The sequence below is a fragment of the Lagenorhynchus albirostris genome, chromosome X, assembly GCF_949774975.1.
Source record: "Lagenorhynchus albirostris chromosome X, mLagAlb1.1, whole genome shotgun sequence".
In the NCBI taxonomy this organism is placed as follows: domain Eukaryota; kingdom Metazoa; phylum Chordata; class Mammalia; order Artiodactyla; family Delphinidae; genus Lagenorhynchus; species Lagenorhynchus albirostris.
Window position 1 is genome coordinate 64,361,005 of NC_083116.1, and position 14,825 is coordinate 64,375,829.

General features: G+C 37.9%; 1 protein-coding gene across 8 annotated transcripts in view; it reads left to right on the forward strand.

The window, feature by feature from the left end:
- LOC132513758 (charged multivesicular body protein 1B2-like) overlaps positions 1-14,528 on the forward strand; it is a 41,122-nt gene extending 26,594 nt beyond the window's left edge. Inside the window, exons 6-9 of one of the 8 annotated variants that reach the window (XR_009538532.1) lie at positions 192-235; positions 10,760-10,832; positions 11,244-11,341; positions 14,194-14,524. Coding sequence is in view for 6 of the 8 variants with exons in the window: in XM_060138337.1 (XP_059994320.1) it covers positions 192-235; positions 10,760-10,832; positions 11,244-11,288 (162 nt within the window). In the remaining 2 variants the exon portion in view is untranslated. Of the gene's footprint in view, positions 1-191; positions 236-10,759; positions 10,833-11,243; positions 11,859-14,193 lie in introns of those variants that run through there. The other 7 variants (XR_009538533.1, XM_060138336.1, XM_060138337.1 and 4 more) reach the window with 7 other exon arrangements.
- The last annotated feature ends 297 nt before the right edge of the window (positions 14,529-14,825 follow it).

Here is a 14,825-nt window from a genome sequence, read left to right on the forward strand (position 1 = left end):
TATAATTTAACATTATTCATAAATAAATCATTTTATGAGATAATTCAGCTCCCTCTGGTGGTAAAAATTTTTTTTAAAACTTTCTTTTAAAAACTGTAGATCAGTTCCCCCTTTTTAAAGCTAGGTCAGAAACAAAAACTACCCAAAAAGCAAATACCATTCAAATACAAATTCTCATTTTTTTATTCTAGAACCAGGTGGATATGCTGCTTCAAGAAATGGCAGATGAAGCTGGGTAAGAAATTATTGAGATGCTTTTGAAATAATCTTGATGTAATATCTACAAGTCCTACAATTATGTAATGTGGATAAAAATATCACCAATGGTCAGAGTTAGGTTTTTGACCCTAGAATTTAGTGCTTCAAGGACCTTTAGAACATCCAGCTCTTTGTCATGCTCATAAAAATATGACTTTGTTCCAATCATCTTAGTATTTTCTTAAAAATCTCTGGAGATAGATTTGGTTAGTGTGTGATAAGAAATGAAGGAAGGAGACTGAGGGAGGCAGGAGTGTTTAAAAAGTTTCCTCTGTACCGTCTGTGTTCAGCATATATCAAATGTTTAATTGTTTTTAATAGGATCTTCCAAAAGAATTCTACTATGATCAGGCCATTAAGTCTTTATTTTTTTTAATTTTTTTTAACATCTTTATTGGGGTATAATTGCTTTACAATGGTGTGTTAGTTTCTGCTTTATAACAAAGCGAATCAGTCATACATAAACATATGTTCCCATATGTCTTCCCTCTTGCGTCTCCCTCCCTCCCACCCTCCCTATCCCACCCCTCCAGTCTGTCACAACGCACCGAGCCAATATCACTGTGCCATGCAGCTGCTTCCCACTAGCTATCTACCTTACTACGTTTGTTAGTGTGTATATGCCCATGACTCTCTCTCGCCCTGTCACAGCTCACCCTTCCCCCTCCCCATAACCTCAAGTCCGTTCTCTAGGAGGTCTGCATCTTTATTCCAGCTTTACCCCTAGGTTCTTCATGACATCTTTTTTCTTAAATTCCATATATATGTGTTAGCATACGGTATTTGTCTTTTTCTTTCTGACTTACTTCACTCTGTATGACAGACTCTAGGTCTATCCACCTCATTACAAATAGCTCAATTTCGTTTCTTTTTATGGCTGAGTAATATTCCATTGTATATATGTGCCACATCTTCTTTATCCATTCATCTGATGATGGGCATTTAGGTTGTTTCCATCTCCGGGCTATTGTAAATAGAGCTGCAATGAACATTTTGGTACATGACTCTTTTTGAATTTTGGTTTTCTCAGGGTATATGCCCAGTAGTGGAATTGCTGGGTGATATGGTAGTTCTATTTGTAGTTTATTAAGGAACCTCCATACTGTTCTCCATAGTGGCTGAACCAATTCACATTCCCACCAGCAGTGCAAGAGTGTTCCCTTTTCTCCACACCCTCTCCAGCATTTATTGTTTCTAGATTTTTTGATGATGGCCATTCTGACTGGTGTGAGATGATATCTCATTGTAGTTTTGATTTGCATTTCTCTAATGATTAATGATGTTGAGCGTTCTTTCATGTGTTTGTTGGCAGTCTGTATATCTTCTTTGGAGAAATGTCTGTTTAGGTCTTCTGCCCATTTTTGGATTGGGTTGTTTGTTTTCTTGTTATTGAGTTGCATGAGCTGCTTGTAAATTTTGGAGATTAATCCTTTGTCAGTTGCTTCATTTGCAAATATTTTCTCCCATTCTGAGGGTTGTCTTTTGGTCTTGTTTATGGTTTCCTTTGCTGTGCAAAAGCTTTGAAGTTTCATTAGGTCCCATTTGTTTATTTTTGTTTTTATTTCCATTACTCTAGGAGGTGGGTCAGAAAGGATCTTGCTGTGATTTATGTCATAGAGTGTTCTGCCTATGTTTTCCTCTAAGAGTTTGATAGTTTCTGGCCTTACATTTAGGTCTTTAATCCATTTTGAGCTTATTTTTGTGTATGGTGTTAGGGAGTGATCTAATCTCATACTTTTACATGTACCTGTCCAGTTTTCCCAGCACCACTTATTGAAGAGGCTGTCCTTTCTCCACTGTACATTACTGCCACCTTTATCAAAGATAAGGTGTCCATATGTGCATGGGTTTATCTCTGGGCTTTCTATCCTGTTCCATTGATCTATCTTTCTGTTTTTGTGCCAGTACCATACCGTCTTGATAACTGTAGCTTTGTAGTATAGTTTGAAGTCAGGGAGCCTGATTCCTCCAGTTCCTTCTTTCGTTCTCAAGATTGCTTTGGCTATTCGGGGTCTTTTGTGTTTCCATACAAATTGCAAAATTTTTTGTTCTAGTTCTGTGAAAAATGCCAGTGGTAGTTTGATAGGGATTGCATTGAATCTATAGATTGCTTTGGGTAGTAGAGTCATTTTCACAATGTTGTTTCTTCCAATCCAAGAACATGGTATATCTCTCCATCTATTTGTATCATCTTTAATTTCTTTCATCAGTGTCTTATAATTTTCTGCATACAGGTCTTTTGTCTCCTTAGGTAGGTTTATTCCTAGATATTTTATTCTTTTTGTTGCAGTGGTAAATGGGAGTGTTTTCTTGATTTCACTTTCAGATTTCTCATCATTAGTATATAGGAATGCCAGAGATTTCTGTGCATTAATTTTGTATCCTGCCACTTTACCAAATTCATTGATTAGCTCTAGTAGTTTTCTGGTAGCATCTTTAGGGTTCTCTATGTATAGGATCATGTCATCTGCAAACAGTGACAGCTTTACTTCTTCTTTTCCGATTTGGATTCCTTTTATTTCCTTTTCTTCTCTGATGGCTGTGGCTAAAACTTCCAAAACTATGTTGAATAAGAGTGGTGAGAGTGGGCAACCTTGTCTTGTTCCTGATCTTAGTGGAAATGCTTTCAGTTTTTCACCATTGAGGATGATGTTTGCTGTGGGCTTGTCATATATGGCCTTTATTATGTTGAGGAAAGTTCCCTCTATGCCTACTTTCTGCAGGGTTTTTATCATAAATGGGTGTTGAATTTTGTCAAAAGCTTTCTCTGCATCTAGTGAGATGATCATACGGTTTTTCTCCTTCAATTTGTTAATATGGTTTATCACATTGATAGATTTGCGTATATTGAAGAATCCTTGCATTCCTGGAATCAACCCCACTTGATCATGGTGCATGATCCTTTTAATGTGCTGTTGGATTCCGTTTGCTAGTATTTTGTTGAGGATTTTTGCATCTATGTTCATCAGTGATATTGGCCTGTAGTTTTCTTTCTTTGTGACATCCTTGTCTGGTTTTGGTATCAAGGTGATGGTGGCCTCGTAGAAGGAGTTTGGGAGTGTTCCTCCCTCTGCTATATTTTGGAAGAGTTTGAGAAGGATAGGTGTTAGCTCTTCTCTAAATATTTGATAGAATTTGCCTGTGAAGCCATCTGGTCCTGGGCTTTTGTTTGTTGGAAGATTTTTAATCACAGTTTCAATTTCAGTGCTTGTGATTGGTCTGTTCATATTTTCTATTTCTTCCTGATTCAGTCTTGGCAGGTTGTGCATTTCTAAGAATTTGTCCATTTCTTCCAGATTGTCCATTTTATTGGCATAGAGTTGCTTGTAGTAATCTCTCATGATCTCTTTTATTTCTGCAGTGTCAGTTGTTACTTCTCCTTTTTCATTTCTAATTCTATTGATTTGAGTCTTCTCCCTTTTTTTCTTGATGAGTCTGGCTAGTGGTTTATCTATTTTGTTTATCTTCTCAAAGAACCAGCTTTTAGTTTTATTGATCTTTGCTATTGTTTCCTTCATTTCTTTTTCATTTATTTCTGATCTGATTTTTATGATTTCTTTCCTTCTGCTAGCTTTGGGGTTTTTCTGTTCTTCTTTCTCTAATTGCTTTCAGTGCAAGGTTAGGTTGTTTATTCGAGATGTTTCCTGCTTCTTAAGGTGGGCTTGTATTGCTATAAACTTCCCCCTTAGAACTGCTTTTGCTGCATCCCACAGGTTTTGGGTCGTTGTGTCTCCATTGTCATTTGTTTCTAGGTATTTTTTGATTTCCTCTTTGATTTATTCAGTGATCACTTCATTATTAAGTAGTGTATTGTTTAGCCTCCATGTGTTTGTATTTTTTATAGATCTTTTCCTGTAATTGATATCTAGTCTCATGGCGTTGTGGTCAGAAAAGATACTTGATACAATTTTAATTTTCTTAAATTTACCAAGGCTTGATTTGTGACCTAAGATATGATCTATCCTGGAGAATGTTCCATGAGCACTTGAGAAAAATGTGTATTCTGTTGTTTTTGGATGGAGTGTCCTATAAATATCAATTAAGTCCATCTTGTTTAATGTATCATTTAAAGCTTGTGTTTCCTTATTTATTTTCATTTTGGATGATCTGTCCATGGGTGAAAGTGGGGTGTTAAAGTCAGCTACTATGAATGTGTTACTGTCGATTTCCCCTTTTATGGCTGTTAGTATTTGCCTTATGTATTGAGGTGCTCCTATGTTGGGTGCATAAATATTTACAATTGTTATATCTTCTTCTTGGATCGATCCCTTGATCATTATGTAGTGTCCTTCTTTGTCTCTTTTAATAGTCCTTATTTTAAAGTCTATTTTATCTGATAGGAGAATTGCTACTCCAGCTTTCTTTTGGTTTCCATTTGCATGGAATATCTTTTTCCATCCCCTTACTTTCAGTCTGTATGTGTCTCTAGGTCTGAAGTGGGTCTTTTGTAGACAGCATATATAAGGGTCTTGTTTTTGTATCCATTCAGCTAATCTGTGTCTTTTGGTGGGAGCATTTAGTCCATTTACATTTAAGGTAATTATCGATATGTATGTTCCTATTCCCATTTTCTAAATTGTTTTGGGTTCGTTATTATAGGTCTTTTCCTTCTCTTGTGTTTCTTGCCTAGAGAAGATCCTTTAGCATTTGTTGTAAAGCTGGTTTGGTGGTGCTGAACTCTCTCAGCTTTTGCTTGTCTGTAAAGGTTTTAATTTCTCCATCAAATCTGAATGAGATCCTTGCTGGGTAGAGTAGTCTTGGCTGCAGGTTTTTCTCCTTCATCACTTTCAGTATGTCCTGCCACTCCCTTCTGGCTTGTATGGTTTCTGCTGAGAGATCAGCTGTTTACCTTATGGGGATTCCCTTATGTGTTATTTGTTGTTTTTCCCTTGCTGCTTTTAATATGCTTTCTTTGTATTTAATTTTTGACAGTTTGATTAATATGTGTCTTGGCGTATTTCTCCTTGGATTTATCCTGTATGGGAGACTCTGTGCTTCCTGGACTTGATTAACTATTTCCTTTCCCATATTAGGGAAGTTTTCAACTATAATCTCTTCAAATATTTTCTCAGTCCCTTTCTTTTTCTCTTCTTCTTCTGGAACCCCTATAATTCGAATGTTGGTGCGTTTAATGTTGTCCCAGAGGTCTCTGAGACTGTCCTCAGTTCTTTTCATTCTTTTTTCTTTATTCTGCTCTGCAGTAGTTATTTCCACTATTTTATCTTCCAGGTCACTTATCCGTTCTTCTGCCTCAGTTATTCTGCTATTGATCCCATCTAGAGTATTTTTAATTTCATTTATTGTGTTGTTCATCGTTGCTTGTTTCATCTTTAGTTCTTCTAGGTCCTTGGTAACTGATTCTTGCATTTTGTCCATTCTATTGTCCATTCTATCTCCAAGATTTCGGATCAACCTTACTATCATTATTCTGAATTCTTTTTCAGGTAGATTGCCTACTTCCTCTTCATTTGTTAGGTCTGGTGCATTTTTATCTTGCTCCTTTATCTGCTGTGTGTTTTTCTGTCTTCTCATTTTGCTTATCTTACTGTGTTTGGGGTCTCCTTTTTGCAGGCTGCAGGTTCGTAGTTCCTCCTGTTTTTGATGTCTGTCTCCAGTGGCTAAGGTTGGTTCAGTGGGTTGTGTAGGCTTCCTGGTGGAGGGGACTAGTGCCTGTGTTGTGGTGGATGAGGCTGGATCTTGTCTCTCTAGTGGGCAGGTTCACGTTTGGTGGTGTGTTTTGGTGTGTCTGTGGCCTTATTATGATTTTAGGCAGCCTCTCTGCTAATGGGTGGGGTTGTGTTCCTGTTTTGCTAGTTGTTTGGCATAGGTTTTCCAGCACTGTGGCTTGCTGGTCGTTGAGTGAAGCTGGGTGCTGGTGTTAAGATGGAGGTCTCTGGGAGATTTTCGCCGTTTGATATTATGTGGAGCTGGGAGGTCTCTTGTTGACCAGTGTCCTGAAGTTGGCTCTCCTACCTCAGAGGCAGAGCCCTGCCTCCTGGCTGGAGCACCAAGAGCTTTTCATCCACACGGCTCAGGATAAAAGGGAGAAAAAGTAGAGGGAATTAGTAGAAGTATGAGGAAAGAAAGAAGGAAAGGAGGGTAGGAAGGAAGGAAGAAAGAAAGAAAGAAGCAAAGAAGGAAAGAAGGCAAGAAGGAAAGAAAGAAGGGAGGGAGGGAGGAAGGAAGGAAGGAGGGAAAGAAGGAAAAAAGACAGAAAGAAGATACAGTAAAAATAAAATAAAGTATAATAAAGTTATTGAATTAAAAAATTCTTATTTAGAAAAAAAAAAGGGACGGATAGAACCTTAGGACAAATGTTGGAAGCAAAGCTATTCAGACAAAATCTTACACAGAAGCATACACATACACCCTGGCTAAAAGAGGTAAATGGGGAAAAATCACAAATCTTGCTGTCAGAGACCACCTCCTCAATTTGGGATGATTCGTTGTCTAAAGGAGGGAAGGAAGGAAGGAAAGAAAGAAAGAAAGAAAGAAAGAAAGAAAGAAAGAAAGAAAGAAAGAAAGAAAGAAAGAAAGAAAGAAGGTAAAGTATAATAACGTTATTAAAATTAATTATTAAGAAAAAAAAAAACATGGACGGATAGAACCCTAGGACAAATGGTGGAAGCAAGACTATACAGACAAGATCTCACACAGAAGCATACACATACACATTCACAAAAAGAGGAAAAGGGAAAAAATCATAGATCTTGCTCCTAAAATCCACTTCCTTAATTTGGGATGATTGGTTGTCTATTCAGGTATTCCACAGATGCAGGGTATATCAAGTTGATTGTGGAGCTTTAATTCGCTGCTTCTGAGGCTGCTGGGAGAGATTTCCCTTTCTCTTCTTTGTTCTCACAGCTCCCAGGGCTCAGCTTTGGATTTGGCCCTGCCACTGCGTTTAGGTCGCTGGAGGGCGTCTGTTTTTTGCTCAGACAGGATGGGGTTAAAAGAGCCGCTGATTGGGGGCTCTGGCGCACTCAGGCCGGCGGGGAGGGAGGGGCACGGAGTGCGGGGCGGGCCTGCGGTGGCAAAGGCCGGCGTGACTTTGCACCAGCCTGAGGCGCGCTGTGCGTTCTCCCGGGGAAGTTGTCCCTGGATCCCGGGAACCTGGCAGTGGCGGGCTGCACAGGCTCCGCGGAAGAGGGGTGTGGAGAGTGACCTATGCTCGCACACAGGCCCCTTGGTGGCGGCAGCAGCAGCCTTAACGTCTCCCGCCCGCCTCTGGGGTCCGCGCTTTCAGCCGCGGCTCGCGCCCGTCTCTGCGGTTCACGCTTTTAGCCGCGGCTCGCGCCCGTCTCTGGAGTTCCTTTAAGCAGCGTTCTTAAACCCCTCTCCTCACGCCCCAGGAAACAAAGAGGGAAGGAAAGTCTCCTGCCTCTTCGGCAGGTGCAAACTTTTCCCCGGACTCCCTCCCGGCTAGCTGTGGTGCACTAACCCCTTCAGGCTATGTTCAAGCCGCCAACCCCAGTCCTCTCCCTGCGCTCCGTCCAAAATGGAAACCGGAGCCTCAGAGCCTCAGCTCGCAGCCCCACCCGCCCCGGCGAGTGAGCAGACAAGCCTCTCGGGACGGTGAGTGCCGGTCAGCACAGATCCTCTGTGCGGGAATCTCCCCGCTTTGCCCTCCGCACCCGTTGCTGTGCACTCCTCCGCGGCTTCGAAGCTCCCCCCTCCGCCTCCCGCAGTCTCCGCCCGCGAAGGGGCTTCCTAGTGTGTGGAAACTTTTCCTCCTTCACAGCTCCCTCCCACTGGTGCAGGTGCCGTCCCTATTCTTTTGTCTCTGTTTTTTCTTTTGCCCTACCCAGGTACTTGGGGAGTTTCTTGCCTTTTGGGAGGCCTGAGGTCTTCTGCTAGCGTTCAGTAGGTGTTCTGTAGGAGTTGTTCCACGTGTAGATGTATTTCTGGTGTATCTGTGGGGAGGAAGGTGATCTCCGCGTCTTACTCTTCCGCCATCTTCCGCCTTTCCCAGGCCATTAAGTCTTAAGCCAAGTTTGAGTCCTGCAAACTGAGCAATATGTGCAAAACATCCAAGGAGTTCAAAAGATGGCAGCATTTTATTGTTGTAGATGGTTATTTGTTGTTTAAAAAAGTAAATAATTAACACCCTTTCTGGCCCAACTATTAGAAATAGGGTATCTGTTAGGCTATTTATTTTAGGCTCTTCATGTTTGAGGGGAATGACTTGACTCTAATATTATCAGTGCTACAGAAGTCATGTTATATCAGTATTCTCTGGTATTTTACTTAGTTCAAGAGAACATTATAGTAAAGAATTAAAAATATTTTTTCAAAGATAAAGATTAAAACTGGGTGATACTAAAGTTTTATGCTTTATCTTCAAAGGTAGAGTAATAGGTTGAAATAAGGTTCTTAAAGACACCTGGAAAATAGAGTTGATTAATATTATTCTAGTGTTGAAACTAATGCTTAATTAGAAAGAACTTAATTAGTTACCAGCTCTTTAGTTCACTGTTGTATCTTTCATTAGTGGGTTAAAACCTAGGTTAATAAATCAGGTTTGCAATATTTGAGAACAGGGCCAGAGGGTAGGTGGTACACTATTTTGCTTTGTTAGTATCTAATATAGCCCATATCCAACAAGGAGTTAGTAAGAAGGATGATTTTTAAGTATTACAGGAGAGACTAAGGCATGTGTAAAAAGACTCCATTTTATTAATATGAGGCTAAAAACTTGTTTCTCTTTGTACCAAAGACGAAATAAGAAGATTGGGCTTGAAAATAGAGCAAGGGAGGTCTTTCAAAATGAATATTGCCGTATCACAGCCTTACTGACTCTCAGTGGAAATCAAGTTCAGTAGACAACTTTTTTATAAGATTTAGAATAGGATTTCTCAAACTTGACACTGTTGACATTTTGGGCTAATAATCCTAGGGGCTGTCCTATGTATGTAGGATGTTTAGTAGTGTCCCTGGCATCTACCCACAAGTAATATCACCCCTCCCCCCAGGTGTGACAGCCAAAAATGCCTCCATACAATGACAAATGTTCCTTGAGTGTAGGGAGCCAAAATCGTGTGATTACTTCTGTCAATAATGGGTGGTGACTGGAGCAGTAGAAATAGGTAGAACCATTGATGTTGAAATACCCATCCTTATAGATGTTTAAGTATAGCAAAATTTTAGTATACTATATCTTTACCTTTTAAATAACAATCTGTCTCTAGAATCTCCTAATGATGAAGTTACTGTATTCACTGTAGTGTTTTCAAACTGGAGTTGGCATACACTCGTCTAGAGACAGGCAGAAAGAGTAGTTTGTATCCTCAGGAGTATTTATAATGGAGATTAAAATCGTGGCCTTGGAAGGAGACAAACCTGGATTTGAATCCTATCTGTCACTAGAGTGATCTTGGGCAAGTGTACTTAACTTTTCTAAACTTCAGTTATATGGGTAGATGCAAGTAATGATTTCTAGCAAGGGTAGCTCAGGATCTAAACACTGAACTTGAAGTTAGCTCAAATGTTAGATATGGATATTGATCCTGAGGCTACATATGTCTAACCTGTTTTATCTTTTTTTGGCACATTAATTTTCTTTACAGTAGAAGACATATAGTAATCTCCAGTAAATTCAGTACATTGGATAACCATTGTTTTGGTCTTTCTTTTTGTTCAGATGACCAGATCATTATCCTATATTTTATTCACTTTTCTATCATAAGATTATCATCCACATGGGTTGCCACTAGGACTCAACAAAAACTCTTTAAAATTCCTAAGGTGGACATTCAGAATATGAATTATTATTATTATTTTTTTTTGCTGTACACGGGCCTCTCACTGTTGTGGCCTCTCCCGTTGCGGAGCACAGGCTCCGGACGCACAGGCTCAGCGGCCATGGCTTATGGGCCCAGCCGCTCTGTGGCATGTGGGATCTTCCCAGACCGGGGCACGAACCCGTGTCCCCTGCATCAGCAGGTGGACTCTCAACCACTGCACCACCAGGGAAGCCCAGAATTTGTATTTTTGAATTAATTAATTAATTTATTTTTGGCTGCATTGGGTCTTTGTGCTGTGCACGGGCTTTCTCTAGTTGCGGCGTTGGGGGGGCTACTCTTCGTTGTGATGCGAGGGCTTCTCATTGCGGTGGCTTCTCTTGTTGCAGAGCACCGGCTCTGGGTGCGTGGGCTCTAGAGCGCAGGCTCAGTAGTTGTGGCACAGGGGCTTAGTTGCTCCACTGCATGTGGGATATTCCAGGACCAGGGATCGAACCCATGTCCCCTGTACTGGCAGGCGGATTCTTAACCACTGCACCACCAGGAAAGTCCCCAGAATATTTTTAAGTTCTATTTGCATCTATAAAATTGAACCAGTATTATGTTTATTTAAGTTAAGGTAAAATGCTAGGTAGAATATTCAGATTTGCAATAAGCATGTTTTTGTAATGTATAATAACAATTATAAGCTTGTTATAATTAGATAAGGAGAAAAATGCTTATATTAACATTCATTTATGTTAATTATTTTAAAATTGTAGCCTTGATCTCAGTATGGAACTACCACAAGGTCAAACAGGTTGTTTTGGCACAGGTGTTACTTCCATGGAACAGGTAGAAGTTGGATTTTATCTTGATTTGTATGAACTTGATGAATGAATTAAATATATGTGTATTTATATGTATATATAAGCAAATATATTCTCCTTTTATCTATTATAAAGAGTATTTTTCTACTATAATATGACATCATCGTAAATAAGCAAGATGTAATTAGCCTTTAACTCCTTAATGATGGACATTGCATGCATATTTCATTTAACAATTGAATTTGTTCCCCTTCATAGCCTTCTGCTCTATTAAGTTCTCCATTTATTTTGAAATGTTTAAAAAAAGTAAATTCTTAATATTTTTGTGTGAATTTTTGAGACAAGATTTTAAATCTTATTTGAATATGAGCTATTTAAAATATTAGTGATTTATATTTGTCACAGCCCTGTGACTTTTAATTTTTGCTTTCTCCAGGATGAACTATCACAGAGACTTGCTCGTCTACGTGATCAAGTGTAATTTAAAGAACTGGCACTTTTGTTTACTTCACTGGCTTCTGAAATATTTTCTGTGTATGTATAGATAAGTTTCACTCCAATTACAATAAGAATGCCATACATTACAGAATGCTTAACACTATTTGTATATAATGCTTTCTTTTACCTTGCTGTACTTTCCAGTACTTTAATTCCAGAAAGTTTCCACCTTGACAGATTTTACAGTTTTGTATATTATGTTGAAAAGTGCAAGAGACGGGTTTTTGTAGGTGTCTTAGACTGAGCTAGCATTAACTTGTTGTATATGAAATATCTTCCTCAAAAATTACATTAAAAAATCTAGGACCAAAGTACTACAGAATAAAGTACTTTATACAGAATAAAGTATAGAATAAAAGTTTTGGTTTCTTTTTAACTCAAGGTAGTTTTAAATCTCTGTCTACATTCACATGTGATGCATAAAAATAAAAACAGGGAAAATATGTTTACTTAATATGTTTACATAACCAAAAACACCTCATTTAGCGTCATACAATGGACAGTGCTACTTTTTGTGTTTTATGTTTGTTTTTGCTATTCAAGCAGAAATTCAGTTGACTTTTAATATGTATTCATCAACTTTTAAATTTAGATTACTATGAGAATCTTTACCTAGTAATTTAATGACTATTAATTGAATTCCTTAAATAAAAAATTTTTTCATTGATAAAAAATCTGCAAAATTAAATCAAAGAAATTAAGGTTTGCTCATTAAATATTTTTCTCTTTGGTAAATATCACTGTTAAGACTCACCAAGAAATTCAACATTTCATACTTTTAAATGAAAGTGAAACACATTTTTAATGATTACCCAATTTGCACTCAACCCTTGTTAGGTTGTATTTTAAAAGGAGATTAATTTGCATGGCCTTAACATCATTTACATTTCTCACAGAATTGTTGATTGGTTTTCAAAAATCTTGGCCTGTGTTTTTAAACCAACCAACAAAAAATAACAAAACAAAATTGAACCAACTCAAGTTACAATTATTGTTGATCCTTGAACAACGTAGAGGTTATGGGTTTCAAGCCCCCTTTGCAGTTGAAAATCTGCGTATAACTTTATAGCTGGCCCTCTGTATCTGTGGTTCCACATTCGCAGATTCAACAAAACACAGGTTGTGTAGTACTGTAGTGTTTATTGGAAAAAATCTGTGTATAAGTGGACCCACACAATTCAAACCTCTGTTGTTCAGGGGTCAACTGTACTATAAGTCCTGGTTAAATGTGTTCATTCTTTTATCTTAAACAACTCTCATAACTGGAAGAAATAAAGTGGAAAATAAATAAATTGGAATAAAATGTTTTGCCCAGCTATGCAAATAACTTCCAGCCTAATGGAGGTCAGGAGCATAACATACAGGGTGGGCAGAAAACTCATAAGATTGTAAAGAAGACTAGACTCTTGAAGGCCAGGATTCTTGGGGGAAAGTATTTAATGACCAGCTGTACTACTTGCCATCTCCCCAGGAATATCTATATTTTACCCAACTAAGATGAACAAATTAACATGTGCCTGCACTTCTCTGATGTAGCAGTCTCAAATGTGGAGAAGTGACCAAGTTAGATTTTAGAAAGTGTACTACTAATCTAGGTTAAGTAGGTAAAGTGTTTTTCCTTACTTAGTGTATGATTGATCCATGAAAGAATGCCAATATTTCATGAAATTCTATTAAGAGCACCTCTGTTTAGGCATTCTTCGTTCAAAGTGCAATTATTGGAGGCTCTTTTTCTTTTAATTTTTAAATTTAATTTAATTTATTTTTTTATACAGCAGGTTCTTACTAGTTATCCATTTTATACATATTAGTGTATATATGTCAATACCAATCTCCCAATTCATCACACTGCCACCCCCACCCCCCCCACCGCTTTCCCCCCTTGGTGTCCATACATTTGTTCTCTACATCTGTGTCTCTATTTCTACCCTGCAAACTGGTTCATCTGTACCATTTTTCTAGGTTCCACATATATGCATTAATATATGATATTTGTTTTTCTCTTTCTGACTTACTTCACTCTGTATGACAGTCTCTAGATCCATCCATGTCTCTACAAATGACCCAATTTTGTTCCTTTTTATGGCTGAGTAATATTCCATTGTATATATGTACCACATCTTCTTTATCCATTCGTCTGTTGATGGGCATTTAGGTTGCTTCCATGACCTGGCTATTGTAAATAGTGCTTCAATGAACATTGGGGTGCATGTGTCTTTTTGAATTATGGTTTCCTCTGGGTATATGCCCAGTAGTGGGATTGCTGGGTCATATGGTAATTATATTTTTAATTTTTTAAGGAACCTCCATACTGTTCTCCATAGTGGCTGTATCAATTTACATTCCCACCAACAGTGGAAGAGGGTTCCCTTTTCTCCACACCCTCTCCAGCATTTGTTGTTTGTAGATTTTCTGAAGATGCCCATTCTAACTGGTGTGAAGTGATACCTCACTGTAGTTTTGATTTGCATTTCTCTAATAATTAGTGATGTTGAGCAGCTTTTCATGTGCTTCTTGGCCATCTGTATGTCTTCTTTGGAGAAATGTCTATTTAGGTCTTCTGCCCAGTTTTGGATTGGGTTGTTTGTTTTTTTAATATTGAGCTGGATGAGCTGTTTATATATTTTGGAGATTAATCCTTTTTCCATCGATTCGTTTTTTTGCTAAGTACTCACTATTCATATGTAATGTTTCCTATTGTAAAAGAGAGCATGTATAAATGAAGATTATTTTCACTGGTTAATGAAATGAGAAATTACTTTTTTGCTATGTTTGGGTTAAACCTATTTAACTTTCTTGGTAATTCATAATTTGACTATATGATGTGACTTCAATGTGGTAATATTCCATTTTGTTTATCATTGATGCTTTGTCTTTTCTACTTAAAGGGTAAGTTTATTACATTTGGAACATCCCAGAGAAGCATAGAAGAGATTATTACAGACTAAAATATCTGTGAAATAGAGTTTTCTTATTTTCCATTGGTGGGAAGTAAATAACTGTTAGTAAATAACTGTTCCAAGAGAGTCTTAAATTGGCTCTAGTGTAGACTGTAGAGGAAAAAGCCCCAGATCTGATCTACAGTGATTGATTTTTTTTTCTTTTTTGACTTTAATGCAAATTGTTAAATTGCAAATATGGCTTACTTACATCTAGAAATATAAATGACTCTGATCTAAAGATAACTGCTCATAGTTTTATTTAACAACCAAATCAGATTTGTCTTTTAAAGCTATTGTTCTCTGATAGACACAAAGTTTTGCTTTTGGATTCATTTATTATCTTATAATAAATTTTTCTTTCTTACAATTTGTTCTTAGACCAACAGCCCCACAAACTGTGAACTCTTTCTTACCTTGTTAGTACAAGTTATATTTCTACTTTGATAAGTGATTCAATCATTGAAAAGTAACACATCAAACTATACTATCATGAAAAGTAGACATCACAGCACCTTTCATTTACCTTCAGTTTTAGTTCCCTATCAATCTACTTTTCTCCAGATTTTTTTCTCCAGATT